The following is a 27495-nucleotide window of genomic DNA, read 5'->3' as shown; positions in this document are numbered from 1 at the left end:
CAAAACTCATTTGTTTGACCTTCCTAAATCTGACGAACTTAGAGTGGTTTAAATTTATTTTGACTGTACCTTATAACCCCAACATTTAACTGTGTGCTGCACGTTTTACGGAGAAAAGCTTCCAGAACCTAAGAAAGTACAATGCAAGCTACGCGGGTGCACAACGCGAGTACACTCTACTTGTTACACATACAAGGGGTTAGCTACACATCAGAAATCACTGATCGCAGATCAGGCATTAATGAACACTGTTGCTCACTGTTTCTGGCGGTGCTGTTGAATCCATATCGTAAAGTCTGTTTGTAAAGCCTGTGCTGACATAAACTGAATCCATTTTCTCTGAATGCTCTGGGCGGGCAAAGCAGAGGAAGGGGAGGTAACCTTTCCTGGTATGACGTCACAACAGGAAAATTCAAGATCAGCTCGTCTGAGCTGTCATTTTCTCAAAGGCAGAGCAGGATACCCAGAACTCTGTTTACACCCATCACAATTTCTAGCCACTTGGGGACCATATACAGGGTAGGGGAACTCATATTAATGTTAAAAAACCTCATCAAATGAAATTGTCATGCCATGGGACCTTTAAAAATAAAAGGATTCATCTCTGAAGAAGCGTTCAGTCATTCCACTCACAAATTCTGCCATGTAAACAGCGAATCCGCCATGGTGCAAGCACAACTGATTGGTTAAATCAGCATGTTACACCCAAAACACATTCTAGGTACAACCCTTCAGGACCATGCGTCTGGTGCACAGACCTTTTGTTCCATCATTAAACTATCAAAAGTGGATTCGGACACACCCTAAGTGCACCTGTGCCATCCGCTTCAGACCATGCGCTCAGATCATTAAAACCACTTCAGCTCTGCACTCCCTCACCGACCCACCCGTGGGTCCAATATTGCATCATCATAATCATTAGAAAAAATCTATAAGTTGTACAGCACAAAACTAGGCATATATGGTATCGTTTGAAAGATTAGAACCTCAGGTTTCTTGATAACCCCATCACTTTTGCATTTATGTTACATTGAAAAAGATAATAATGTCTGAATTTGACCCCCCTGCAATGACCCCCCCTTTAGAAAATCATATGAATAATATTAAATTTCATATTTATATCACACAATCTCACCAAAAATAGACAACATATCAAATGAAAGCTCTTAACATCAAGAATATCATTGTGCAGTTTATTTTACCGATCCAACACTTTACAGTAACGTTATTATCAAAAGAATCACAAAGATGGAAATGACTCCTTTGAACAAGCAAACACATGAGTCATATTCCGGTTCGGATCAATAACGTGTTGTGGACAAACGCTATATCAGCTCTTTCCTTAGGTTGTTTTCTTCAAAATGAGACCATTTTCACATGTCTGTGAGCATGCATGGCCAAATGACACTGTAATATGTCACAGATGTCCAGATCAAAACCTGTGATGCAGACAAATATTTTTATTATCCTTAGTTTTGATCGTCTTTGTTAGCCACAATTTTCGATGACGTCATCATGTATTGAGTCATACGTCAAAAAAACTGAGTATCTCAGCTTTCTATAGACCGATCATGCTTCTAGACCAATCAGAGCAACAAAGTTGCGGAAGCAGAAACTTCTTTTCAATTTCCTAGCAGCTATGGAAAATCAATGGAGATGAGTAGGAGTTATTAGATAGTTTGCACAGATTAATCTCAATAACTTTTTTTTGGAAGGAGATATCAAGAAAATTATTTCCCCCCCTTTTTACTGACACCTAGTGGAATCCACAGAAACTTTCTGAAGGGAAGAAGACCAAACAGATTAAAAATTATAGGTTTTCAAATAACAAATTAATAAATCAAAATACTGTATGACTTTGTATATATGTTTATCATAACATTGTGAATAAATACAATATAATATATGCAATATTCCACCACTGTGTTAAAATTTAGAGTGTTTTGTGTAAAATGAGACCATTTTTATCAATTTATTTCAATGTATGTGGGTAGGGCGCTCTTTTAAATTCAGATATGCCTTATTCTCTAAAAAAATCTAAATATGCTGCAGAGCTGAAGTGGTTAAAATAGGGCCCAATAAATCCTTATCTTGAGGAAAATAAGCAAGCTGACATTCAGTACAATCTACATCTTTTATTTTGATTAGATACATATGTAATTTACGTCTTTTAGTTTTATGTTCAGATTTAAAGCACAGTTTTTGAAGAGTTCGCATGTGTATGTGCTCATGTATCTTATGTAAGAATGAGCCTATGATTGAATCTGGAAATAAAGCAAAAAAAAATTTAATTATTCCTCAGATGCTATGTCCGTAATTAATAACAAAAAGGCATTAATTCGATTTCAAGCGTATTCATTAAAATAAATTATTACTCAACCGCCTGAGTGACATCATTAACCAACATGATGAACGACAAATTTGCAACAATACAGTTTCGGGAAAAAGTTGTGACTAGCTAGTTGATTTCTTCAACGGTGCATCATACTATAGTAGTTAAGCAGCTAGTTATGTTCAGGGCTGGACTGTGGCTAAAATTCGGCCCTGGCAAACCCAGCCCATCCTGCCCATGAGTTCCCTGTGAATGTTTTTACTGGGGTTAGGGCCTTAAATTAAAATTTACCTCGTCATGTATTTACATGCTCGTGGCTGTTTTAAGCTAAATTCACCACAGAACCTAATGTTCCCATATCACACAACTGTATAAAACAAAATTCAGAGTCAAAGTGCCGTTATTCACTTCATAGAGCAGCAGAAACACAGCGTAGGTTCGTCAGCGGCAGCGCTGTGTGGATATTCACCTTTTGCAGGTTCCCATGCGCTCAAACAACAACAACAAAAAACAGTCTCTCTCACTTTGGCCAGTCAATTCAGAAGACAAACCAACGGGCCGCTGTCCCTGCATGATGTCAGTGGCAAAAACAATTAAATAAATAAATAACGGCCCCAGTGTGTCAGCCCACTAGGGAAATGCCTGGTATTCACGATTACCAGTCCAGCCCTGGTTATGTTGTTGTACAGGAAACACACCCCTGGACGATCCTCTTGTTTGTTAACATTCTTAAGTCTAAATCAGGCTTGAATTGGTTTGAAATTGACGGCATCCTTTAAATTTACATCTGAGTAGAGCTCACTGTTATGGGTCAATGTCAATCACAACACACTGAACGAATCACTAAACATTTCGTATTTCGTAAGGCTTCATCACGCTCGTGCCAGACTGGGAAGAGAGGCGCTGTAATAATGTAAAATATGTGAAAAATAATGTGTTTTTTGAACAATCAAGCAAGAAAGCATGTTCTAGTACACCCCAAAAACAAAATCAAGACTTCATAAAAGGGCATAATAGGACCCCTTTTAAGGACATGGATAATGTTTCCTGATGCCTCCTGCTACCAATCAATAATATTTAATGGCTCTGCCCCCCTGCAGGGAAAATCCCCTCACCCAATCTGGAGCAACAGCTTTCCCTGTGTGAATTTACACACTTGCACACACACACACACGTGTGAAAGAGCCACGTAGTCTTAGCCCTATTCGGACGGGATTAGTTTAACATGGGGAGGTGGGGGTAAAGTAATTTTACCTCAGGACGTCTGTAATATTAATGGCCAATTCGCACGGGATAAGACATCTCAGTAAAACTAGCAGAATTGGGAGGGGTAACTCGCTTTACGCACCAACGTAACCTCCTTGTCGTCATGTGCGTTGCTTCCTGTTTTCACGTGAGCAAACACACAATGGGCCCTATCTTGCACCCAGCGCAATTGACTTTGTACACCGACGCATGTGTCATTCCTATTTTGCACCCGCGCAAAGCGCGCTTTTCCCTCCACAGAAGCACGTCGCTAAACTAGTGAATGAACTTGCGCTCCCTGGGCGGTTCAGCGCAAAAAAGGAGGCGTGTTCCGGCGCAAACAATCCCTGGTGCTATTTTGCTGTTCCATTAAACAATTGCGCCACTGACCAGAAAAAACCTAGTCTAAAGTCAGTGGCGCGTTGCGCGTTGTTCATTATGCTATTTTAAGGGCGCATGCTTGACCATAATGTATAGCGTGCACAACGCGCATACACTTTGCTCATGTAATCTACACAGATGCAACAGTTATTTTTGCAAATCATAAATTGTTACACTAAAAAATATTAACACATGAGATGACGGAAATCATTGTGGTGTGCCACGAAGATGTGAAAAAATAGGCATAAATTTAGCTTACAAATTATTCAGGCTAATTGTAGTCTAATAATTAAGGAGACCTGTTTGCCCAATAGTGGCAACTTCTGGCAAGATATATATGTATATAAGGACATCTAACAAATTGGTTTGTCCGTCAAGAACCAGGAAAAAAAATCGGTGAGGGTGGACGCAGCGATGTCCTCTGCTGGCGTCAGGTCCTGAGTAGAGGCAGATCCACCTCCCGTTACACGGCGTGCCCGATTGATGCTGGCAAGCTTGGACTTTCCCCGTCTTCTGATGTCATTGTAGCGCTTGCGGCACTGGTGCGACGTCCTGGGGATGCCAGCTGATGAAACAATTGTGGCTATTTCCTCCCACGCCTGTTTAACCGACGCTATTTTGGGTGGGTTTCTCCCATCCCCATACAACACAACTTCTCTGTCTTTCACTGCTCTTACAAGAACATCAGTCTCCTCGGCTGTGAACCGCTCCTGGCGTGCGCCTGGTAAATACGCCATAATAATAGCAATCCATAATGGAACTTGCGCACCTGCTTTTACAGAGAATGTTGGATGACGCTCTGATTGGTTTATTCACGTTACGCCCAAACCACACCTTTGAATAATGAAGCTACTTCAGACCAACCCATTTTAGATTTGCGCCGGGCGCAAGAGCCATTTATCCCGCCGGGAAAATAGCTACAGCGCCGAGACCCGCCCACAAAGTTACTTGCGCTTCACGCTTTGACACTTGCGTTTCAGATCGTTAAAATAGGGCCCAATATGTGTGTGTGTGTGTGTGTGTGTATATATATATATATATATATATATATGTATATAAACATAAACATTTAGGTCCAGTCTAACGATTCTGTTTGGATTGTATTGTTAATAGACACTTACCTAAAGCTAAAAGAAGTGTTGTGCCTCTAAAAAGTGCTTTCGATCTTATTGTTGCTTTAAATTGTATGCGGAAAATACTGGAGGTTTGCCACAGAGTTGTCCCACCCAGTGACGCCGCTACCACCACGCGCATCACGCGCTGCGCGTAGGGCACCAAGTGCTCCGGGGAGCACCACAAGAAAATGCTCTCTCGACCCTCCCGCGGCTGCAAAATTTGCGAACGCCGCCACTTAGGGCATCAAAGCGGCCAGCGGCGGGACTGGTCCCACCACCTACAACGAAACCGAGTGCTTCTTCAAGCGCTTCCATGCTTGCAAAATGCGCCAAAACTACTTTTAAACAGGAAATGATGGAATTTTACCGTACATTTTTACACCGGGTCTATTCGAACGGGATTAGTTTTACCCAAGGTCATTTTTCCGGACCTTTTTACAGAAGGTAAAAGTCTCCGTAATCTTTACTGACATTGTCCGTAATGATTACCGAGATGGCACATTCGGACGGGACTAAAATCACAGAGAACCTCTGGTAATAATTACTTTACCCCCACCTCCCCATGTTAAACTAATCCCGTCCGAATAGGGCTTTAGTGAGTCAGTAATGGTGATGTTCAGTGTTTTAACTGCAGGTGGAGAACAGTCAGCCTGAAATGATGCAGCACTAAGTGTTGGTTTAATCCAAGATATCCAAAACACAATTCCCATTAGGTGTTAAATCACAATACGTGTTAAAAATCTCAAATCCCAGCTTTATGTATAAACTATATGCAAACAATTAGTGCACTATAGACTAAACCAGGGTTATTAGTTAAAGTCAACATGAAACGGAAGTTGTGAAGTATATCTTTGTGAAATATTCTCAAACTAATAAAAAGGGTGGGACTTGATTTTGTCCATGGGATTTGATTGGATGGTTGTGTTTGCTATTGCTGTGATGTCATGTGAGTGACAGGTTTTCCCGCCCTTGCACCAGTAAACACATCATCAGAGAAAAGGGAGGGGAGGTTATTTTGAATAAAGATTACGAGGGCACTAGCCTGGATGCCAGCCGAACTTAGCCCCGCCCACAACATTTTTACTCGGGCAGTTCGGTCTGGACTTGCTCAATAGAGAAATAATTATGCCCGAACAGAAGCTGTTCGGACCAATGAATTTGTCAGGGCGGGCTTTAGACGATGATGGACAGATGATAAACAGTAACGTAATCATCCACGTCATCAAAGAGCGCTTGGGATGAATTTGTTCTAATCCTAAACGGAGAACTTGTTCATATATGCATTCACCTTTACTATTTCTCTCAGAAATGATGATCGTGTTGGTAAGTACTCTGTGTATCCTTAAATTCTTTTTTTTACAACACCGGCAAAGTTTGTTTACACTCATCTTTTTCTTCTAACGTTAGGCTACTTATTCCAGCGTGCGTGCAGACAGGGTTGCCAAGTTTTTACAACAAAACCCGCCCAATTGCTAACGTTCCTCAAAACTAGCCAAAAACAAGCCCAGTAGCTTTCCAGGGGGGTTCTCTGGGAAAAAAAGGCATTTGGGGGGTAAAATATGTGTTATTTTGGAAGGACTGCCTGCTAAAATTTGCATTCCTGGGTCTGTATATCACATAATTGGGGTCGCTTCAACCCGCGGACATGGCAACACAGTGCAGTTGAGTTCTGTTGACATTTGACTACTAACGTTATGCGTGGCTCGGTCGCTCCGTTGCTCTGATTTGTTGTAGGTCTATCCAATTGAGGTCTTTCCTGGTTCGGTTGAAACACGCCCCATAATCACAGCCCAACGGAGCAGTATCAAACTCATATTCTGACTAGAATTGAGTATGACGACGTCAGGCTACGAGGGCACATGAATTAGAAAAAGAATTATGTGCACAGACAAACAATTTATAATAAATTTGGCAATATTCCATAAAAATAAGTGTCTTTAAAACAAAAACCATTAAAAAAACATTTTTGTTACTTGAAAATAAAAAAGCAAGTTGCCACATTTGTCATTTTCATTTAGTTAAAAATATAGTAAAACTTAAACTGAAATAAAAATGACTAAAAACTAAGATCCATAAAAAAGAATCTTGAAAATGAAAACGGAAAATATAAAAATAAAAACTAATTAAAGATTAAACTCATATCCCTCAGTGATACTAAAACAACACTTACATTTACTCATTTAGCAGACACAATTATCAAAACTAGTCTCAAAAAGTCAAGTGATCAATTCTTGGATTGCATGATTATGGAATAGTTCTTATATCAGCTAGACTGTTCTAAAGTGAGCATGCAGCTATGGCTATAACATCCAGTGCATAAAAAAATATTATGATAGTTTCAACAGTGACAGCTGTGCAAATATCATTCAAAGATATTTATAACAGTCCTCTAATACCATGTAGTTTTGCAGCCATAGCAGCATAAGGAAGGTTTGATTGATCAGGCCATTAAAGCATTTTTTTCCCTTCCCAGCAGGCTGCTGTTTTTACAATCCCTTATTTTTTTTCTTCCTCAATTGCGCATGCAAAGCACAGTGAATGCAAAACTGATGTTACCAGCCGTATTTTCCCACAAAATGTGCATTAATACATAAAAGTAAATCCTTCTACATGTTATCACAAAGAAAAGCACCGATGCGTTCAGGTGAAATAGCAATTGTGCCAAAACAGCAATGCAAAGTCATATCAACACTTAAAAAAACAAGCCTATTTTAAATAATTTGTGTAATCTTTAAATGAGTACAAATAAAGTGTATATATAAAATACATACACAACAGTTCTTTCTGATTGGCTGAGAGCATTTTTTCTGCCATGCAATATTCTTCCAGTATAAGCACTGGAACTGCTTTACCTGCTTTAACTGTGGCTCAGTGGTTCATGTAGGTTGTCTACTAACCGGAAGTTCTATCCCCGGTTCCACCTGACCAAGTGTCGAGGTGTCCATGAGCAAGACACCTAACCCCAGCTGCTCCCGACGAGCTGGATGGCGCCTTGCATGGCTGACACCGCTGTCGGTGTACGAATGAGTGAATGAATGGGTGAAAGATGTAAAGCGCTTGTAAAGATGTAAAGTGCCATTGGTCTGTTGAAAGCGCGATATAAATGCAGTCCATTTACCGTTTTATCACATGGCAGTCAAGCAAATCTACCATATTTAAAAAAATACTCCCAGTTGTTGTGTCACGAAATGTAGTTTTAAAGGGGTCATAGAATGGTACATGCACTTTTACAAGTTGATTATACGGAAATGTGTGTTGGCAGTGCCTGTACACAACCATCCTATAATGATAAAAATACATCCAGTGTTTTTTTTTAATCTCCTTATATATTTTCCCCTGTCTCAAATCGAGCCGTCTGATCGTGTGACGTTACACGGTGTACGCCCCTCCTAAGATTGTTGATTGACAGCAGCGTTTCAACACAGACCCGCCCTGAGCGAGCTGTCATCAGTCCGCCATTGTTGATACTCTGGAGCAGAATGGCGTCTAAGCGATTGTGGTGTTGTGTTGTTGGGTGTAATAACGAACACAGCAGTCATTTTGATGTTCCTAAATCCGAACTGTTGAAGACCCAGTGGCTGCTGAGTTTTGTTTTAGAAGGGAATATTCCCCCCGATCAACGTCAATGTTTGCGCGAATCATTTCTCAGCAGACTGCTTTATAAACGAGCGTCAGTATAAAGCAGGTTTTGCTAATAAGCTGCTCTTGAAAAATGGATCGTGTTCCTGCTGCACCTCAGGAAGATGTGAGTGTAACGTTTTATTAACCTTTATATTAATCTTTGCAAATCGCTTGCACGCTTCACGATGAATGAGGCTAAAGTTTACAGGGTAAGTTACATTACGGCATGCTTTCTGTGTATGACGTTCTCAATATAATTCATAATCCCACATTTATAATGAACAACGCGTTATGTTTGTTATTACAAACTGTGTACTCGGGTGATAAAGTTAACGTGGTAACACTACACTAAGCTTACTTTTGTACATGGTTTATAACGGTGTCTGTTACTGATTAAGAAGTAATGTAAAAAAAAAAATCTTATAACATAACATCAATCTGTCAATGAACTAAAACATCAGTAAACACATAGCAACTACGCTACTCTGCCAGTACAAAGATAGATCAAAGTGACATGACGTTAACCAACCATTCAGAAACGTCCTGTTCGAACTTCGATGGGTTCGTCATCTGTTCCTGGTCCGACTCCGGTTCAAAATGATAAGGTTGCTTAGATGTGTCTTCAGAGACTCCCGTTGCCATTATTTCTCGAAAATATACCCTCAAATGTTGTCAAGGCAACACTCCACGTGTGTTGTGGTGTTGTGTCGGGTCGAACCGAACGCCCCACAGAGCAGAGGGGGCGGGGTGAGCAAAGCTCATTATCATTTAAAGTCACATACACTGAAATGACTTGCAGAAAACTGAGCTGGTTTTGACCAGGTAAATTGAGTGTTTTCTTACAATACTAATGAGAATTTTTAATTAAAGTATATTACAAACTTTTCATTTAGACACTAAAGAATCATATTAACTTGTACAAAAATGTAATTCTATGACCCCTTTAAGAGTTATTTAGTCAAGGATGTAGTTATTTAGACCTCAAATATCTGATGTATATATAAAAGTAGCTCCTATTTTACAATTTGTTTTGATGCTTTCGCAGATGCAAGTTTCAGGCTCATGAGAACAGCTTCATATCAGCCAGTCCTTCAGGAATTGTTACTCTTATGTAGATAGTATAACTGTATAATTAATTTGGGATATATCGAACAGGCAATCTTTGGGTTAAGGGAAAAATATTTAGGCTATATTTTAACTTAAATCCTCTACACTCTAAAAAAAAAGGCTCGTAATCATAGGGGAACCTTTTTTAGTGCTATATAGCACCAATTTTGGTGCTTCAGTGGTTCTTCAGCGGTTCTTCAGAGGTGCTATATAGCACCTTAGTCAAAGAACCGGTGAAGAACCTCTGAAGAACCTCTGAAGAACCGCTGAAGAACCACTGAAGCACCAAAATTGGTGCTATATAGCACTAAAAAAGGTTCCCCTATGATTACGAGCCAAGAACCATTTTTGGTGCAATATAGAACCTTTTTTTTTTTAGAGTGTACTAGAGCGCTACTTTTGTGTTCCCGGACTGCAGTGGTCAGTATCTATCAAAAGTGGTGCCAGGAAGGAACAGTGGAGAACCGGCCACAGGGTTCCAAGGCTCATTGATGCATGTGGGGAGAGGTGTTTGTGGTCCGATCAAACAGGCGAGCTACTGTAGCTCAAATTGCTCAAGAAGTTAATGAAGGTTCCTGATAGAAAACAGTGGGCACATGAGCATCAGAACTGGACCACCGAGCAAGGGAAGAAGGTGGACTGGTCTGATGAATCAAGCTTTTTTTTTTACATCACATGGATGTGCTGAACAAACAAATCCGATCCATGGAGGCCCCACCTCGCAACTCACAGTAATTAAAGGATCTGCTGCTAACATCTTGGTGCCAGATACCACAGTGGAGTCTAACGGAGTCCATGTCGTGACAGGTCAGGGCTATTTTGGCAGCAAAAGGGGGACCAACACACAATATAGCCATAGCTCACTTTAGTACAGTCTAGCTATATAGTTGATAAGATAAGATACATTCACCTAAAGGATTATTAGGAACACCTGTTCAATTTCTCATTAATGCAATTATCTAATCAACCAATCACATGGCAGTTTCTTCAATGCATTTAGAGGTGTGGTCCTGGTCAAGACAATCTCCTGAACTCCAAACTGAATGTCAGAATGGGAAAGAAAGGTGATTTAAGCAATTTTGAGCGTGGCATGGTTGTTGGTGCCAGACGGGCCGGTCTGAGTATTTCACAATCTGCTCAGTTACTGGGATTTTCACGCACAACCATTAGGGTTTACAAAGAATGGAGTGAAAAGGGAAAAACATCCAGTGTGCGGCAGTCCTGTGGGCGAAAATGCCTTGTTGATGCTAGAGGTCAGAGGAGAATGGGCCGACTGATTCAAGCTGATAGAAGAGCAACTTTGACTGAAATAACCACTCGTTACAACCGAGGTATGCAGCAAAGCATTTGTGAAGCCACAACACGCACAACCTTGAGGCGGATGGGCTACAACAGCAGAAGACCCCACCGCACGAGCCGCACGAGCTCACCAAAATTGGACAGTTGAAGACTGGAAAAATGTTGCCTGGTTTGATGAGTCTCGATTTCTGTTGAGACATTCAGATGGTAGAGTCAGAATTTGGCGTTAACAGAATGAGAACATGGATCCATCATGCCTTGTTACCACTGTGCAGGCTGGTGGTGGTGGTGTAATGGTGTGGGTGATGTTTTCTTGGCACACTTTAGGCCCCTTAATGCCAATTGGGCATCGTTTAAATGCCACAGCCTACCTGAGCATTGTTTCTGACCATGTCCATCCCCTTATGACCACCATGTCCCCATCCTCTTATGGCTACTTCCAGCAGGATAATGCACCATGTCACAAAGCTCGAATCATTTCAAATTGGTTTCTTGAACATGACAATGAGTTCACTGTACTAAAATGGCCCCCACAGTCACCAGATCTCAACCCAATAGAGCATCTTTGGGATGTGGTGGAACGGGAGCTTCGTGCCCTGGATGTGCATCCCACAAATCTCCATCAACTGCAAGATGCTATCCTATCAATATGGGCCAACATTTCTAAAGAATGCTTTCAGCACCTTGTTGAATCAATGCCACGTAGAATTAAGGCAGTTCTGAAGGCGAAAGGGGGTCAAACACAGTATTAGTATGGTGTTCCTAATAATCCTTTAGCTGAGTGTATATGTTGCTTGTATATGCAGTATATGTTATTTTATAATTGACTCATCAAACCAAAAGAATCTGTACGCACATTTCAAGTGACAGATGCTTTCCTATACAATGTGGGCTGCGCTATGTCATGTATTAATTTAGCTTCACGACCATAAGTAATGTTACACTTTCATTGCTCTAGTTACTACCTGCAATCTAGGCCATTGCTCAAGTCTGAATTTGTACCGCTGGACAGGGGCAGGCAGCTGTGGGCTGTAACAAGATGAGAGATGGACTCATCCGTGTGAAATAGAGCCAAAGCTGGCTGTCCAGTTATCATAATTTGACCTGGAACAAAGCATGACAGAAACAGACACCTAGATTAAGATGTATTCCCATCTCGCTCTCTCTCTCTCTCTCTCTCTCTCTCTCTCTCTCTCTCTCTCTCTCTCTCTCTCTCTCTCTCTCTCTCTCTCTCTCTCTCTCTCTCTCTCTCTCTCTCTCTCTCTCTCTCTCTCTCTCTCTCTCTCTCTCTCTCTCTCTCTCTCTCTCTCTCTCTCTCTCTCTCTCTCTCTCTCTCTCTCTCTCTCTCTCTCTCTCTCTCTCTCTCTCTCTCTCTCATCTTTAACATTTCCTTTGCATTCTGGTTCCAGTCTTGAAGCAACTTTCTGATTGTGATCATATACCTCTGCTAAAAAAACAAAATTTGCCTTGTCACTGCAATGTTTTCACTGATAACATTTCATCAGTAGAAGAAGGAGTGTTGATAGATCTCAACACCCTTTTGATCTAATTCCTGATAAATAAAGGCTCAAAAGAAGAACAATCCATTGGTTCTTTTATACAAGTTCTCTAAAACCGTAAACACTCTCTTGATGCCATACACACAACGTGCCAATACATTTCATTAATTTGTGATTGTTCAATCTCCTTACAGTTTCCTGCTTCATCCTTTCCTGAGTCAATAATAAAATGGCTCCTTGAAGTAGCTATATCGATTTGTTTTCTTTGGTTGGTGGTAAATTAATTTGTAAATTAAAGCTTGACCTTTTTAAGAGAGACTTTTCTTGTGCCTGCATAAAAATATGCAGCCTTTGTAGTTTGAGAAAACACATCAATTAGACCTTCAGCCAGAGAGACCGAAGAACAAGGTCCTGGATATCTGCAATTAAATATACATTAAAGAGAAATGGCCATCAATGCACTGCCCCTTCTGGACATCTAAGACCTTTGGAGAATGACTCCTCAATTAGCCAAGTAACACATCAACAACTGCATGAGATTTGCGTCAGAGAAACAAACCACTCTGAGGCTCAATGCTGCTGGCTGAATGCAACTGGTTGTGTTTTCTAGGAACTGTTTCAAAAGAGCACTGGGCCCTGGGGCATTAACATCACAAGGACCATCCAAATCTACCAAGCGAAGACCTATACAAACACACCATCCATAAAACTCATGTAATGAGGTCTTCAAATTATACTGCTGATGCAATTATTTGCTGCATACACTAACATTTAAACGTTCAGCATTTTAGAATGATTTCTGAAGGATCATGTGACAATGGAGTAACGATGCTGAAAATTCAGCTTTGCCATCACATTAGTAAATAAACAGTAATTTAAAAAAAATTATGAAAAACTGAGACCTTTCTGTCCCTCCATTGACAGTTACGCAACTACCGTGTTGACACTTCAAAAAGTTCATAAAGAGATTGTAAAAATAATCCATATGAATTGAGCGGTTTAGACTCGATTGCTTTATATGATGAACAGGTTGAATTTAGGCTTTTATTCACATCAATAAACATTGATTAGCGAACATAAACAAAACCGGCTTGATGCGCGAGAACAAATCTCAATGGTTTTTTTTGGAAGCTCAAACGTGCTGCGTAACACGAGAATGAATCTCATTGGGTTTTGCGGAAGCTCAAACATGCTGCGTAACACGAGAATAAACCTCATTGGTTCTTGCGGTGCTCAAACATGATGCGTAACACACGAGAATGAACCTCATTGGTTCTTGCGGTGCTCAAACATGATGTGTAACACACGAGAATGAACCTCATTGGTTCTTGCGGTGCTCAAACGTGTTGCATAACACACGAGAATAAACCTCATTGGTTCTTGCGGAGCTCAAACGTGTTGTGTAACACACGAGAATAAACCTCATTGGTTCTTGCGGTGCTCAAACGTGATGCGTAACACACACAAATGAATCTCATTGGTTATTGCGGAACTCAAATGTTCTGCGTAACACAAGAATAAACCTCATTGGTTCTTGTGAAAGCTCAAACGTGCTGCATAACACACGAGAATAAGCCTCATTGGTTCTTGCGGAGCTCAAACGTTCTGCGTAACACAAGAATAAACTGACACAAGAATAAACTCAAATGTGCTCAAATGTGCTCAAATGTGATGCGTAACACACACGAATGAATCTCATTGGTTATTGCGGAGCTCAAATGTTCTGCGTAACACAAGAATAAACCTCATTGGTTCTTGTGAAAGCTCAAACTTGCTGCATAACACACGAGAATAAGCCTCATTGGTTCTTGCGGAGCTCAAACGTGCTGCATAACACACAAGAATGAATCTCATTGGTTCTTGCGGAGCTCAAACGTTCTGCGTAACACAAGAATAAACCTCATTGGTTCTTGTGAAAGCTCAAACGTGCTGCGTAACACACGAGAATAAGCCTCATTGGTTCTTGCGGAGCTCAAACGTGATGCGTAACACACGAGAATGAACCTCATTGGTTCTTGCGGAGCTCAAATGTGATGCGTAACACACACGAATTAATCTCATTGGTTATTGCGGAGCTCAAATGTTCTGCGTAACACAAGAATAAACCTCATTGGTTCTTGTGAAAGCTCAAACTTGCTGCATAACACACGAGAATAAGCCTCATTGATTCTTGCGGAGCTCAAACGTGCTGCATAACACACAAGAATGAATCTCATTGGTTCTTGCGGAGCTCAAACGTTCTGCGTAACACAAGAATAAACCTCATTGGTTCTTGTGAAAGCTCAAACGTGCTGCGTAACACACGAGAATAAGCCTCATTGGTTCTTGCGGAGCTCAAACGTGATGCGTAACACACGAGAATGAACCTCATTGGTTCTTGCGGAGCTCAAATGTGATGCGTAACACACACGAATTAATCTCATTGGTTATTGCGGAGCTCAAATGTTCTGCGTAACACAAGAATAAACCTCATTGGTTCTTGTGAAAGCTCAAACTTGCTGCATAACACACGAGAATAAGCCTCATTGGTTCTTGCGGAGCTCAAAAGTGCTGCATAACACACAAGAATGAATCTCATTGGTTCTTGCGGAGCTCAAACGTTCTGCGTAACACAAGAATAAACCTCATTGGTTCTTGTGGAAGCTCAAACGTGCTGCGTAACACACGAGAATTAACCACATTGGTTCTTGCGGAGCTCAAACGTGATGCGTAACACACAAGAATGAACCTCATTGGTTCTTGCGGAGCTCAAACGTGATGCATAACACACAAGAATTAATCTCATTGGTTCTTGCGGAGCTCAATTGTGCTGTGTAACACACAAGAATAAACCTCATTGGTTCTTGCGGAGCTCAAACGTGCTGCGTAACACACGAGAATGAACCTCATTGGTTCTTGTGGAAGCTCAAACTTGCTGCATAACACACGAGAATAAGCCTCATTGGTTCTTGCGGAGCTCAAACGTGCTGCGTAACACACGAGAATAAGCCTCATTGGTTCTTGCAGAGCTCAAACGTGCTGCGTAACACACGAGAATGAACCTCATTGGTTCTTGTGGAAGCTCAAACGTGCTGCGTAACACACGAGAATGAACCTCATTGGTTCTTGCGGAGCTCAAACGTGCTGCGTAACACACGAGAATGAACCTCATTGGTTCTTGTGGAAGCTCAAACGTGCTGCGTAACACACGAGAATGAACCTCATTGGTTCTTGTGGAAGCTCAAACGTGCTGCGTAACACACGAGAATAAGCCTCATTGGTTCTTGTGGAGCTCAAACGTGCTGCGTAACACACGAGAATGAACCTCATTGGTTCTTGTGGAAGCTCAAACGTGCTGCGTAACACACGAGAATGAACCTCATTGGTTCTTGCGGAGCTCAAACGTGCTGCGTAACACACGAGAATGAACCTCATTGGTTCTTGTGGAAGCTCAAACGTGCTGCGTAACACACGAGAATGAACCTCATTGGTTCTTGTGGAAGCTCAAACGTGCTGCGTAACACACGAGAATAAGCCTCATTGGTTCTTGCGGAGCTCAAACGTGCTGCGTAACACACGAGAATGAACCTCATTGGTTCTTGTGGAAGCTCAAACGTGCTGCGTAACACACGAGAATAAGCCTCATTGGTTCTTGCGGAGCTCAAACGTGCTGCGTAACACACGAGAATGAACCTCATTGGTTCTTGTGGAAGCTCAAACGTGCTGCGTAACACACGAGAATAAGCCTCATTGGTTCTTGCGGAGCTCAAACGTGCTGCGTAACACACGAGAATGAATCTCATTGGTTCTTGCGGAGATCAAACGTGCTGCATAACATTCAAGAATGTTTGTTACATGCAAAATTATTAAAGTGAGGACTGCAAGCCAACATGTTTATTTTAATTTATCATGTTTCTTACCAAATAAGGAGCCAGTTAATTATTTACCATGATTCTCTACCTACAGTAGCCTACGTGATAAAGAAATCATTATCATTGTGTTTTCATTCTCATAACAACGAGAGGTTCCTTCCCCTCGTGCAGAGTGAGGGTTGGATTTGTGATGGCTTGGATTGTGCAAGTCAGACAGAGATATCTTAGGTAACACATGTTTGTGTACAGGAGCGTGAATGATTGTGTTTATCAGCGATGCAAGCAGGAAGCATTATTGTCAAGACGCACACAAAATGAATCGTGATTTACACAGTTTGAATCACAACAACTAAGGCGGCTTCAGGACAGCAATTGCAAGACAGCCTCTATCATCTACAATGGCTTAAATGAGACACAGATCCATCAGTATGATAAAAGCAACTTTTGTCTAGAATATCTGGGGGGAAAAAATCATATTTTTATATGTAGTTTTTACAGTTCACCACAACAAACCAAGCTAGGATTTATCGAAATAAAATCCAGTTATGGATAGTCTATATTATCTCCTCTCAATCACTGGATCTGTGCTTTGGGTCATGTTCTAAATATATAACTTATTATGAATGACCATTAATATTCCGGTGCTGTTTCTAAGGTCGTTTTCCCCACATATAAAATACTCCTGGACTGTTGCTGCATTATTAACATTCCTACCATTAACACTGTTCTAGTGGGCAGGGATACTATTCCACACAGTGATATTTCCTTTGTCTAACACAATGCTGCTAGCTATTGACTCTATTAATGTGATTCTTCCCTGAAGGGCGTTGTAATGCTAAAATGTGGGAAGTGGTTCAGCCACTGGGCTATTTATAAACCTGTTTCCTTTGTATAACACCGTCTGAAAATCAACCCTGCAGTGTAGATGGCGTTAAAGGGCCATGGTGTTTGTGGCAGGAACAGTCAAAGCAACCAATAAAGTCGCCTTTTGTTGCACACCACTCGAAATTTGACTTTTACTTCAGAACATATCATACAGTGTGAGTGAATGTTCTCAATTATCTTGTGAACAAATTATGTTTACCCTCATGTCGTTACAAACCAATATTACAAACCTTCTTTTCTACTTTTGAACATAAAAGAAGATATTTTGAGGAATATTTCAACTGTTTTTATTCATACAATGAAAGTCAATGGGATCCTAGTCCCTAGCCAGACCTTCAGACTCCGGACTATTTTGGCTGCTTTCATTGGCCCAGGACCGCCCAAGAGGACATTTGACTGACATGTAACACAACCAATCACAGTCTTGTTCCGCGTTTTGTTCGCGTCATGTTTAGGGCCGTGAAAATGTAAAGTCGATGTCACTACAATAACAGACCGGCGTGCATCTTTAAATTATTCATTCAAGAACTTTGTGCAAGTTTACTGCAACTATGGAGCCACGAACGTCACATATTTTTTGAAAATCCAGCATAAGCGCTCATTGTCACGTTAAAGAAAGCACGCACACATCTCACAGACATCCTGTAGAATTCAACCAATCAGATGACGACTTCGAAACTCCTGAAGTGTTTCCAGAAAAGTGTGCCATATGCATCAGAAATTCACCCTACGGTCCGTGGGTGTGACCAGGGGCGGACTGGTACTAAAAAGTGGCCCTGGACTGTCTGGCACTAAGCGGCCCATCACACCCGGTCCGCAACAACCTCACCATAAAGCCAGCTCATTATGCACAAAGCAATTTTAAACACCACTTACTAACATAAAAATATAAATAATATTTACATCGAAATATAAATGCTATTTTTTTAAATGCTTATCGTTATAATTTGTCTTTCCTGGTGCACATGGCAAAATAAATAATTTTTTGTTTTTTTCTTTTTACAAATTTTTAAATCTCTTTTCCATACAGTGGGGGGTAATATCACTAAAGTTCAATACATACCATAAAATCAGTCCATATAACACAATGCTCTGTAAAATAAAATCTCCTTCGATTTGATTGGATGTCTCAAACATTTTGACATTGACGAGTGCTTTTACACCACTGAGACAGATCATCAGACTAAATAGACGAGAGTTTTTGGCTCAAGTGGGCTACGTGGGCCATTCGTCTGGGCTGAAGGAAGGATATATATTTCTTTATATATATTTACGTAGCAACGGGCCTGCCCACATTGTCCAGCGGCCCACCGGAAAAACTTCCGGTGCTTCAGATGGCCAGTCCGCCCCTGGTTGCGACGTCTGAGGCTGAGACTAATGGGATCCAAATCAACATCGAACCCAATTAACTTTCATTTTATGGAGAAAAAAATTATGTTTGTTTGTTTGTTTGTTTATAGTTTAACATCATGTCTATATTCATGGTGAGAAAAAAAGAAGATATAAAAAATAAGTAAATAAATAAATAAAAAACTGTGTTCCACACAAAAGTAAGTAATTAGTAAAGAACCCTATCTCATGTCGTTCCAAACCCGTAAGACCTTCATTCACAAAAAATATTCTCGTTGCATCATAAAATTAAGGTTCAACCACTGTACTGTGGACTATTTTAACAATGTCTTTACTACTTGCCTAGAAAGTGGTAATAACGATGCAGTCTTTCGGGGGTCAGAAAGCTCTCAGATTTCATCACAAATATCTTAATTTGTGTTCGGTAAAATGAACAAAGGTCTTATGCTGCATTCACACCAAACACGAACAGAGCGTCTGGAGCGAGTGATTTCAATGTTAAGTCAATGTAAAGACGCGAATGACGTGAATCGGCCGTCTTGCACGTTATGTGAGTTACGCGCAAGTGATTTTATTTGGTGCTTTTTGTGCATTTGCGCGTTTGAAGCAAATTCGCGTCTGACGCCCAAGTTGAAAAATCTGAACTTTGGCATCAATTCATGCCTCGTTAACCAATCAGTAGCCTGCTTGCTGCTGTCACATGGTAAAGTGACGTGATGAGAAACCCTGCATAATTTAAAAGTACTACTGTTATTGCGTCACAAAATGTAGTTTTAAGACTTTTTCAGGCAAGAATGTACTTGTTTAAAGCTCAAATCTGTGGTTTATTTATAAAGAGAGCGCCTATTATAAAAAATGAATCTTGCGTTTTTGGAGTTGTGAGATCCAGACGATCACAGGGCGCTCAGAGCTCATTAACCCCGGCGAGAGCAGCCTTTCCTCGGCCAGTCCTTCAGACTGGACCACATTTGTGTGGCTATTAATGTTTAATATTTTTTTTATGAAAATGAAAAGTGGAGTTACATTTGATGACCAGTTGTCCTTCAGAGAACACATTGCTAAGACAGCTCGCTCATGCAGGTTTACGCTCTACAACATCAGGAAGATCAGACCGTTCCTAACAGAACACGCAACACAGCTTCTTGTACAGGCCCTGGTTATTTCTAGACTTGACTACTGCAATGCGCTTCTGGCTGGACTCCCCTCTTGTGCGATCCAAACACTTTGAATGATCCAGAATGCAGCGGCACGTCTGGTGTTCAACGAGCCCAAAAGGACCCACGTCACACCACTCTTCATCTCTCTGCACTGGCTACCACTCGCTGCTCGCATCAAGTTTAAGGCGCTGACGCTGGCCTACAGAGCCACCACGCGCTCAGCTCCTGCATACTTTGACTCTATTCTACAAATCCACACCCCCACTAGAAGCCTTCGTTCAGCCAATGAGCGAAGGCTTGTAGTACCATCACAGAGAGGCAAAAAATCCCTTTCCAGAACATTTTCATTCAACGTTCCCAGCTGGTGGAACGATCTGTCCACCACCATCCGAAATGCTGATTTGTTAACAACATTCAAAAGTCAACTAAAAACTCATCTCTTCCATGAGCACTTAACCTCTTAAAAAAATATATGTATATATATATATACTGTATATATATATTCTTTCCTTTCCTCTTTCTCCTCCTCTTTCCCTCCCTACTCTAGCCTGTGCTAGAACAACATGAGGTTTGTAACAACATGAGGGTGAATTTTCAATTTGGTGAATTTTTGGGTGAACTAATCTTTTAAGAATATTTGGAATTTAATTGCTCCATATATTCAATGCACAAAATTGTTACTTGAAATAAAATACATATTAACTTTAACATTAAAAAAATACTTTTTAAAAATGCTAACTTATTTTATTTTAGCTATTCCCAAATAAACATTTGACATTTTCATTTAGTTTAACGTTATAAACTATATAGTAAAAACGATGTAAAAATATTAAGAATAATAATAATAATGACAAAAACACAAAACAAAATTATTAAAAATAAAAAAAAATTGAATGGAAAATATAAAAATAAAAACGAATTCAACCTATTAATAAAAACCGTAAGTGTCTCAATGAAAAAAAATAATGCATCAGAACGAAATTAAATTGCAGCCTTTTTTAGGAGTGTGTGCCAGAGTAAAACAAATGCCTTTGCACACTGCGGCTCGCCTAAATGTCTATTCTTATCTCAACCTCCAAGGGCATATTCTGTGTTTGAAGTCATTGCAGCACACTCACTTTTTCGGCCTGTAGTCCGGAATGTTCCTGTCCAAGGAGATGCGGTCACTCAGTTGGGCATTGTAGCCGTACTCCTCGTACCTCCCTTCGCTCTCTCGGCTGTCCTCCCCCAGGGTGGCAGCTGCACCTCCCTGTCCTAGACCTCCAGGACCCTCCACCAGTCCCATGGGTTTGGCTAGACCTGCGAAGCAATGGGGGAGAGAAGATGTTTGACTTCAGTTAACATGACAAAGGTCAGCATAGCCCATAAGTACGCTAAAGCAAAACTAGGTTCATTACTGTGGGAGTACCCACTGGTGACACGCAAATCACAACTGCTGAACAAGAGTATGGGCGATAATTGGATGTTGGACACCAAGACACCACCTTCGCCTTTTGTCACCTCTTTCATAGAGACCTCCCAGAGGGAAAAGGTGGAAAGAAAGTGAACTGTATTTAAAGGGTTGTCAGGGCGAAGTAAGACTTCTTTCCCTTTGGAAATTCACCTAAAAAGGTCTAATCTACCCTCTCGCTCTATGCTAGTTACAATGGGATTGATGCGAGGGTTGTTTCCAGCACAAGGCACATCAAATCTGTGCAGTTTGACACCAAAAGAATATGACAAAGAAGAATTTCACAGAATGTATCTATTATACTAGATAGTGAAATCCAGACGGTTGTTCCTAATCAGTGTCATTGGTCAGAATAATTGACGTTATTTAAACGCCTAGATTTAAACCTTTGCCGCGCTCTTTAAAAGGGATGAAATACGTGTAACATCCATTAAATATGCTGTTTCATTTTGACATTTAAAAGAGCAAAGTGATGCGTTTCACTTAATTATTAACAGCTACATAAAAATTCTATCACGTTTCAGATTTAAGTGGATGATCCAAGGATGTTCGTTTTAAAAGCCTTGAATAACAAAATTCTAAGTTCTAAACTGGTACTACATATTATATTTTACTTGCTCTTTTCATAAACTGTGCCATTGAAGTTCAGAACCTGCATTTAGTTCAAGTGTGGCATGTTCTAAGATGCTGCACAATATCAGTCAAAGCATTTGCAGCTTGGCAAACATAAACAGCCTACACTAGTTAAGTTAATATTACTACTTGGCAGCGTTTTTTGCATTGTTATTAATACACATGCACATATTTATTAAACATCTGTGTCTTTTATAATGTTGCTGTGGTTGTTGTTTTCTAAAAGCAATTAGCAATTAGTGTATACTAAGTGACAGTTCATATATAACACATAAACACAGTTTAAAACTACCTAAAACAATAAAATACATTTAATGTAGTGTTAGTTTTAGACTGACTAAGATTATTGTCCAGTATATTATATTCTAGCATACTGACCATGTACAATCAAACCAGGAGCAGTGTTCACTACTATTAGATTCAAACATTAATTGTTGCTTCAGAAGGAAACAAAATGTATTAAGAGCTGAGGTTTGGGGGCTTTTGAACAGGATGAAGATGTCCAATTTTTTCTTATTTACATGTAGTACTGCCCTCCGGAAACAACAGAAGGTACTTGCATGTTTCCCGGAAGACAAATTAAGTACAATTTACCTTGATCTTCAAATTCACCCCCCCCCCCCCCCTTTTTTTGTTTTCTTCGGGAGCATCAGTGAATGTTTGAACCTTTTTTTAATGGTGGTGTTGGAGTCCCTCAGTTGTTCTCAGTGTGAAAAGATGGATCTCAAAATCATTCAGTCACTGCTGGAAAGGGTTCAAATATGCAAAAGATGCTGGAAGACTGAAGAATTTGCAGGAACTGAAGGATTTTTCTGAAGAACATTGGGCAGTTTAACTGCTTAGGACAAACAAGGGACTCATGAACAACCATCACAAAACAAAAAACAGCCGTGGATCATCCAGGTAACGACATACAGTATTAAGAATCAAGGGTTCATAAACTTTTGAACAGGGTCATTTTTATAAATTCACCTATTTTTTGTCTTGTGGACTATATGTAGACATCTCAGGACTGTACTAAATAATGCATTTTGTATGAATTTTGAATTAATATTTTATTTTGTTAAAATTATTCACATTTTCCCACTATGGAAGTAAATGGCTACCGTCGACTGTCCGGTTACCAAAATTCTTTCAAATGTCTCATTTTGTGTTAAAGAGAAGAAAGAAACTCATACAGGTTTGGAACAACTTGAGGGTAAGTGGTGACAAAATTTTCATTTTTGGGTAAACTACCCATTTAACTGTGGAAAATACACAATTGTTGTAGCCTATTACGTTATTTTACTGTGCTCAGGATTTATATTTCAGCTCATTATGACTCTGGATGTTCATGTTTCTCAAGACCACACATTTGTAACCTCATCTACCAGGCAAAAAGCTTCTCTGATCATGAGCTTATCCTTTCACAAACATCATTAGAATTGATAGGATATAATGACATAATCTTTCGGGGTGATTTTTGAGAAGGGATTTGGCTCAGCGGGGTAACCGTGCTTGGCAACAGAACGTACAGATTGCGTCTTGGAATCCAAACCAGTCTGTTCCGCGAACACCAGTTGGTGCAGCATTAAACCCTATTCCACCCTGAACCCTAAAGCAACCACAAATGGCTGGGTCCCAGCTGATCTAGATAAAGTGTTCCAGGTCTGTTTCTCTTCCTGGCAGTCGTAACCTGCCAGAGTGTTGACTTGACTTGGAGGCTGGTGTTCTCGCAAGCTTGAGCTGGAATTGTAATGTCTCTCTGTAACCGTCTGAGGTTTTGTGTCTCTTTCACTGTCATTGTTTTTGCCATTGTCTCGAAGGCTGCCTCTGTTAGCTGTTTTGAGAGAATTCTATTACATAGCGGCCTGGCATTTTGACACTAATCCCTGAGAGCCAGCTGTCTATGGCAGAGAGAAACTGCATATCACAGTGACTTAATGCAGCGGTCTGCTAATACAATGCAAAATGTTAAGGTGAAACATAATATTATTTTCATGAACATCATTGTATAGTACAACACAATGCTTTTGCTTGCATATCTCGCTGCTGAAAAAAAAAAAGTAAAAGCTGATTTGAGCTGGTTTGCTGGTTTTACTGGCCAACCAACAAAACAAACTGAAAACTAATTTGGCCAGGCTGTGACACCTTCTAGTAGCCTAGAAATCTAGACGCACCCTTACGGCAGCAAATGTAATTTGCAGCCAGGGTAGTCTAGCAACTCTCTGTTGGCTTGCAAGCTGGGAAAACCAAACTCTGGTCAGGCCAATCACATCGTGTATAGAGTCGGTGGGCGGGCTTAACATAATGACGGCAGAGTTGCCTCGGTTCCGCGTGCTACTTGTAAACAAAGAAGCTGGCGAACAGCGGTCTTTCGAATCGGCTTTGGCCGCGACTCTGGAAGACTTGGAGTTAAGCTTTTCTTTGAGAAAAGAACGAAGAACGGCACTGAAGTCATTCTTAAGAAAGGAAGATGTGTTCAGAGTTTTGCCGACCGGATACGGCAAAAGTTTAATCTATCAACTAGCTCCGCTTCACCTTCTTCGTTGCTCTGGTTGGTTGTAGCGCTATCCTATTGCATGCAGAGGGAATTAGAAAGACAACCATTTATCCCGCCTCCTCGGATTGAGCCCTGCCAATGGCGAGTTCCCAGACCCAACATCTTGATGTGGGTCTGGCCTGTCAGGCTAACCTTCTAGACCAGGGATGTCTAAACCTGCTCCCCATTTTCCTGCAGAGTTTAGCTCTAACCCTAATTAAACATACAACAGCTAATCTTAGCTTTTGTAGCTTTTAGTATGACTATGTTAGCCTTAAGGTTATGAATAAGCTGGTGTGTTCCAAAACAATGACAAAATTCGCATTTAGGAGATAAAAGCATTCAAAACTTACAATCTCTCACTTCCATTAAAATGGATCACAGATTTTTATGATATCACCGTGGACTTCAGCTTCTCATCACATCTTCTGTCCAATCAAATGGTCTCTAGAATCTGAAGCGTCCCGCCCCCTACACTATAAATAGATGCTGAAGCTGCAGCTGAAATCGGTCAGTTGTTCTTACATTTACTATTTTCTACCTGGTGAATGGCACATAGCGCACTATATATGCGATAGGAAACGATTCAGACAGTGTAAATATGCTTTCAGTTGAGGCGAATGAAGTCTGGTTTCACCACACACACACACTAACGGCTCTGGTCTAGACTAGAGACACGAGAGCGCAGAGCGGATGAAAATGCGCGAGTCGGCGCAGACAACAAAACATATCGGACCCATTTAAATTCTGCAAAGGATGCTGTATTTCAAAGCAATATGGAGGAGATTATGATGATAAACGCTTAGAGATTAGGAGGAAACTGTGGCTTTACCAAACAGAAAGGCCCTAGTCAACGAAACGCTATTGGCTGTTTTAAAAATGGGGAGGAGCTGCTTACAGCTCGAGCCGTTTCAGGGGAAATGACGTCAACACATTGAATAATACTGCGCGTTTCAAGGCACTTCAGTGGGCCTTTAAGCAAAGCCACTGGAAGACAAGCCTGCAACCATTAGCCAAAAAAGCATAACGGCTCATACTAAAGCTGGTAAAAATGGAAGGAGACCAAAGGACGTTTTTTTTTAAATGGATGTCAATCGAGGCTTCACCCATCAACGTGTTATGCAAAATAATTTTGTTGGGAACGATATGTAGATATTTTACTATAATAAAAAACGTTATTTTATAAGAGAAGGGAATGTTGTGACAGATAGGACTCATTTACAGCGTTACCATAGTATTTAATAGTAATATTGAGTGACATTGTTTATTGTCTAAAGAAAGTAAAAACAAATACAGATGTTTTCTTTCTTTGGCTTTCATGTTTTACCAGATATGACTTGAATTGTAATGCATATGAAGCTGGTATTATGCATTTTAATGAATAAAGATAATTTAAATATTGTGTTATATTGCATGTTGTTCAATGAAAAAAAAAAAAAAAAAAGTGTTTTTTCTAAAGCTGCCAGGTTAGACTTGTATTGCAATGATTTATGACTGCTGTGCCTACGGCTGCATCCGAAAACGTAGGCAGCTGACTTGTTGCCTTGCTGACTTATAGGCAATGACTCTGCAGGCAGCGTTTATGAAGGAAGACACTTCACGAAACTGAATTCGGACAGGCTTCTGAGGCAGCATAACGGTTTAATGATCTACAGCAAAACAGATCGAGCTTTGGTGAGAACTAAAAAAATATTTAATTACTACAGTAGTAATTTCTCGCTAGAAAAGATCTAACGTACATTTACACACAAACTGGCCAGCAACCAGAAACTTACAGATGCCATCTTTCTTTTTCTAGCTTAACTGTCACCAAATGGAACATGTAGGATTGTGGGATATCAAAGGCAGCGAAGGACACAACTATGCTGCCTTCAAAAATCGATCAGATGAAGGTAGGGGAGAGCAGGGCAGCATAGTAGGGGAAAGCGAGTGTAAATCCACTTGGGGTTCAGAGTATTTATTTTTCCCCACATACACACATATCTAGTACAATTATGTGGTTTTGTTTCATTAATACAGTGTATACTTTTTTTTGATTCACAGCAAAAGAATGGAAGTAGGTGGGGTACATTGTAACATGTGAGGTGCATGACCTTATGGCATCTTAAAATGTTATCTGATATAATAAATAAAAAAATCCATGACAAACTAAAATATTAACTTTTTCGAATAAAAATCATTAAAAACAAACTAATTTTTAAGTTTGACAACAAACACACCTAGAAACACAGCGATACAGCATAGTTCAAAAATAATAATAATTAAGCATTTCTGAACATTGAAAGAGTCTTTATTCACCTTTTTCTCATGGTTTCTCAAAATAATTCATAAAATATTTCTAATAGGGGTTCATTGTAACGCAGTGTTACAACACGCCCCAACTGAAGCAACTTGGATTTAAGCCCGGCTTGTGTCTTCTGCTGGTTAGATCAGCATTAAAGAACTATCTCTTAAATAACAGATTTAAGATTAAAATAATATCAGATTTGTCTTATTTTAAATAAACACAAAAAACAGTGTAAGAAATGTTAAATAAATGTTGAGTGATATCTTCCAAAGATTGTTTAATTTTGACGAAATTTTTTCTCTATATAGTGTTGATATGGCAACTAGTAAATACACAAAGTTTGGTCATCCTGGCGTGTGTGGAAAGTGTTAAACCGCGTGTGTTACAACTAACCCTGCGTTAGGTTGTGCCCCGCTCTCCCCAAACTCAGGAGACAGTGCCTTGAAGGCCTCCTATCTTGGAATGCGTACTCCGAAGGCAGCATTTTTAGGTCTTCGGATGCAACCTACATTCGGATTCATCAATCAAACAAAACAAAAGTTGTGCATGTAAACATAGCCACGGTGTCTGAAATGGCTCAATCAAGGATCCGGTCTAAAAACTCAACCTTGCTGAGAGCCTACTCCGCTCTGACTGGTCAGATGGCCCAGTCTGTTGTGATTGGTCTACCACTTACAGCGCATACCAGAAACGTAACACCTATTACCTTATCTGAAATTCAGCTTCGGGGGCGTCCTCAGCACTTGTAAACAGTGATGATAT

General features: G+C 40.3%; 1 protein-coding gene across 1 annotated transcript in view; it reads right to left on the bottom strand.

The window, feature by feature from the left end:
• galnt9 (polypeptide N-acetylgalactosaminyltransferase 9) overlaps positions 1-27495 on the bottom strand; it is a 160050-nt gene that overhangs the window by 122421 nt on the left and 10134 nt on the right. The window contains exon 2 of the mRNA XM_079815777.1: positions 20961-21141. Coding sequence (XP_079671903.1) covers positions 20961-21141 — 181 coding nt within the window. The remainder of the gene's footprint in view (positions 1-20960; positions 21142-27495) is intronic.

The sequence above is a fragment of the Gobio gobio genome, assembly GCF_949357685.1.
Source record: "Gobio gobio genome assembly, chromosome: 4".
In the NCBI taxonomy this organism is placed as follows: domain Eukaryota; kingdom Metazoa; phylum Chordata; class Actinopteri; order Cypriniformes; family Gobionidae; genus Gobio; species Gobio gobio.
Note: the sequence above shows the minus strand (reverse complement) of the source record. Positions and strands in the feature narration are given on the sequence as shown.